Genomic DNA, 4,635 nt, shown 5'->3' on the forward strand with positions numbered 1-4,635 from the left:
GCTCTTACAATGCGTTTGGCAACAGTGCTTGTTACCTGAATGCGTTTTGAATGAAAGGGCTTTTGTGGAGAGCCCTGCTATCAAGTGTCGTGTGTTTTGTTCTTGTTTCTGTCGGTTGAGCAGTGGTACCGGTAGTTTGTATGTAGTCAAGAGTTTGGCTCTATGGTGTACTTCTTCTGTTTTAATGCTGGTGAGTTTTGTGTGTTGTAGAAATAATGTATTATTGTGTTGGTATGTTTGTGTATGCAGTAGTTTGTTTCTGATCTGTTCTGTTATTGGCTTCGTGTAAAGGTCTGTGTGTGTGTTTGTGTGTCTGTGTACAAATCTCTGTTTCACGGCACAATCTGTCCGAATTAGCTCACCTTTTATTGCACTGAATATCTCTTGAATTATGTTCCGGAAGAAAAGCAGAAACTTGACAGACACATGTAAGTACACACACACACACTCTCACACGCACACGCACACGGACGCACACACACACACACACACACACACACACACAGACACACACACACACACACACACACACACACACACACACACAGTGACACACACACACACACATAACGTCAACCTGTCAAACACATCTATACAGTTACTTCACTGAAATGTAAACTGTTAATTTGAATTTGTATTTTCTTTGTGGTGTCTTACATTGTATTGTTTTGTTCTGCACTACCGGTCCAGACATCCAACTACAAGTACATTCCTGTTGTCTCTTCCCTTCTTTCTCTTCCTTTGGTTGGCGTCCTTTTCTTTCTCTCCCATCACTGTCCATCTAGCCCCCTCAGTTTCCTCCGTTGTTGTCTTTCCCCGTCCGTCGTGGCGATTTGAGATTGGCCCGTGGTCATATTACAATTCTCGGTCTCGTTGATCTTGTACTATATACTCCACACTGAACAAAAAACCACCCTTCGATAGTACTGATGAGCGACCTTGGGTACCTTACATTCATGAAGCCAAATTTGTCCAACCAATGTTTTGTATTTAAACTTAGAAATTTGATTCATTCTAAAATGTTCCCGTCTCATTCAAGGGACGTAACCACACGTTTTCGAATAAATCGAAATTTTGGGTGAAATCTATTACATTTCACCACCAATGTTCTTCACATGCAAGAAACGGACATATGCTTTTCGTCCTTATAAATAATTTGACTTCTTTAATTTGACCAGGAAACAACATTTTAGTCTCGAGTATATTTCGAAATCGTAATGTGACGACAGGGGCCAATCTCAAATCGTGACACCGTCTCTTTCTCTATTTGGCCCTATGCCTTGTCTTCTTCACTCTTGTCCCTCTCCTTCGGGGGGCCCGGGTAGCTCAGGTGGTAGAGCACTGGACTTGTGATCGAAAGGTCGCTGGTTCGAATCCGGGCCGGGACGGACACGGGTCAACTTTATATGTGCAGACCCAGAGACGGTATCCATCTCCCACCCCCATGTCACCACAATGGCACGTTAAAAATCTCTGTTCCTCTAGGCTTGTTTCCTCTTTGTTGTCTCTCCCCTTCTTTCTCTCCCTCTATTGTGCCCCCTTCTCTTTCCTCTCCATTGTCGTCCACCCTCCTCTTTTGTTCATCCTCTTCCTCTTTTCCCCCCTTCTGTTGTTCCTCAGCAAAATACTGACTGACAATGACATGACTATCAAAGTACAGGTGACGTTACATCTTCTAAAACCTTGGACTTTCGCAAACCTTTTCAGGTTATAGGCCTGGAGGAGACATTAAGTGATTCAAAACTCCAAAATTCCACAGAGACAGTTACATGGCCCCGAGACAGCCACGTGACCCTGAAGCATTCACGTGACCTTGAACTAGTCACGTGAATCAGACGGCTCCATTCATAAACATGGTGGACTACAAACCGAGGAACTACACCGGAAAGACAGAGTACATCCCGAAGAAAGATGTCAGCAAAATGGATCCCAGAATTCAGCTGTACCAGTCTCAGTACCCCATCAACCATAAAGACTTGGGCAAGGTGAACTACTTCATCTAATGGGGCCCACTTGGGGCATTTGGAGGGGGGGGGGGGGGGGGGGTTGGGGGGGGGGGGGGGGGTTGGGTGGGGTGATAGGTAATATGTACCGCGATACCAAAATAATTGTAAAGCCGTTATTGTATCATTATGTTAAACAGCAAAAAATACAAACGTTAAGGTTAACAGCAACCAACAGTGGCATGAACACATTCCAAACGCACACACAAAAAGACAGACAGACAGACAGATAGACAGACGCACACACACAAAGCAACAACAACAACAACAACAACAACAACAACAACAAAAAACAGCACACACACACACACACACACAACCACTCGCACATAACCACACACACACACACACACACACCCCCACACACACAGAGGTACACACACAGAGGCACACAAATACACACTCACACACAAGCACACACGCACACAAGCACACACACACACACACACACACACACACACACACACACACACACTTATTAAGCCTCATACAACCTTACACAAACACCACACGTACATTCATTATTCCTAACAAATATTGAACTAACACATTTCACCTCACCAATTCATGACCCAAATTGAACACTTTTTATTTTTTATTTTTCGTCCTAAAACAAAAGAAACCTAGGACCTACGATACAGAACCTCCTAAGCAAATCAAAACAAAATCTTACGACAAGGTGAAAGAATACTCGTCATACAGCGAATACGTCCCCCCATGGTCGAGAGGGAAGGAGAGGGTGAAGAGAGTGCGGCCTCCTCCAAAACCGAAACCAAAACCTGAAAAGAAGAAACCGGATTCTGGACCAAAAGACGAACCGGTTTCAGATCGTAAAGAGGGCAAGGTCACCTTTGCTCCTTTGCCACCGATAACCGGAGTAAGTATAATGGGTTTAATTATATATCAATTGCTGTGAGGTAAACGATTACTTACTTACTTACTGCCCATTATGCCTGGGTCTCACATATACGATTTTTCGGAAGTGTCGGGGATAGTTAAGTCGGCTAGGTCGGAAGTGTCGGATGCAAATTCGGCTCCAAATTTCACTCCCGACCTGTCCTTACGACTGATCCGACCATGTAGCCGACAAGCAGACGACAACCACCCGACTTTAGGGCCGACAAATCCGACATGTGTCCAGACACTTCCGACTGCAGTAACGACAATTCCGACTGCAGTAACGACAATTCCGACTGCAGTTACGACAGGCCCGATTATTAGCTGAAAAACTTCCGAACAATAGCCGACTCTCACGACCAGTGTAACGACTAAACCGACTAGCTAACGACTGTCCTAACGACAAATCAGACTGCCCTAACGACAAATCAGACACCATTACGACTAATCCGAACGACACTATGCTACCGACAAATCCGACCACCCTTACGAGTCTTCCGACTACCGTTACGACTAATCAGAATCGCCTTACGACTAAACCGACACGCTTACGACAACCACCCGACAAATTTCTATTCGTCTGAGTCGGGAGGCCTTCCGAACTAACCGACTTTTCAAAAACAAAATTGCTAATTCTCACGAACTCTCCGACCTCTTCCGACTTCCAGCCGACTACCTAAAGTCGGGTGACATTCGTAGATGTGAGACCGGGGCATTATGCCGGTTTGCATGTAGAGCAGCAACAAAGAACCCCTTCTCCTGTCTGTTCTGGGCGAGTCTCTGGATGGTACCGGAAACGATGACATTAAAATGGTACTAAGAGGAGGGAGTTTGTGAAGGTGGACTGTAGTTAGACTGCTCGTCGTCCTGGAAATCACTTTCTATTTTTTTCAAATATATTAATAAAATGTACAATCCTTTGCTTGAACTGACACACGTTTAGCGATCTTCAATACTTCTTCTTCTTCTGCGTTCGTGGGCTGAAACTCCCACGTACACTCGTGTTTTTGCACGAGTGGATTTTTACGTGTATGACCGTTTTTACCCCGCCATTTAGGCAGCCATACGCCGCTTTCGGAGGAGGCATGCTGGGTATTTTCGTGTTTCTATAAACCCACCGAACTCTGACATGGATTACAGGATCTTTTCCGTGCGCACTTGGTCTTATGCTTGCGTGTACTTTAAGACTCCTTCACTAAACCACTACTACTTCTACTACCTGACTACTACTACTACTACTACAGAAAGGACAAAGGAATACAATAATTCGATATTCTTGTATTTGATACAAACTTCCGTGGACATCTTAAAGCCATATGCTCATTGTGGCTTTATTAAATAGCTATTACAGTTATTTTGAAGATTATGCAAATGAAGGGAACTAACTGCAACACAAATCAACCGAATAAAAAACCCAAGATTAGTAGGTAATTGGAACGTTTATTTATTGAAATAATTATTTAGATAAATTATTCATTCTCTTTATCTAACGTTTAATTATCTACAAAACAAAACGTTACATTTACAGTACGTCGACCCAGTGGGTCTTTTGTCATTAATTAAACGTTCCAATAACCTACAAATCTTGTTTTTGATTCTGAATTTTGGAACGTTAGAGTTAAGTCTATCTGTTTTTGGTGTTTTTTACAAATCAACCGTAAACTTCAGCATGTCTCTCGTATTGTGTTTTCAGGGTGAATTTCGATTCCCTGCCATCGGAAGCATCAAAAGAACT

At 43.5% G+C, this 4,635-nt stretch overlaps 1 protein-coding gene across 2 annotated transcripts in view; it reads left to right on the plus strand.

The window, feature by feature from the left end:
* Positions 1-4,635, plus strand: part of LOC138980270 (uncharacterized) — a 5,176-nt gene continuing 541 nt past the window's right edge. The window contains exons 1-4 of one of the 2 annotated variants that reach the window (XM_070353121.1): positions 1-190; positions 1,708-1,985; positions 2,623-2,880; positions 4,594-4,635. The exon at positions 4,594-4,635 is cut by the window's right edge and continues 541 nt beyond it. In XM_070353121.1, the coding sequence (XP_070209222.1) occupies positions 1,854-1,985; positions 2,623-2,880; positions 4,594-4,635 (432 nt within the window). In that variant the 5' untranslated portion in view covers positions 1-190; positions 1,708-1,853. The remainder of the gene's footprint in view (positions 191-1,707; positions 1,986-2,622; positions 2,881-4,593) is intronic. The other variant, XM_070353122.1, reaches the window with a different exon arrangement.

Source organism: Littorina saxatilis, linkage group LG11 (assembly GCF_037325665.1).
Source record: "Littorina saxatilis isolate snail1 linkage group LG11, US_GU_Lsax_2.0, whole genome shotgun sequence".
Classification (NCBI taxonomy): Eukaryota; Metazoa; Mollusca; class Gastropoda; order Littorinimorpha; family Littorinidae; genus Littorina; species Littorina saxatilis.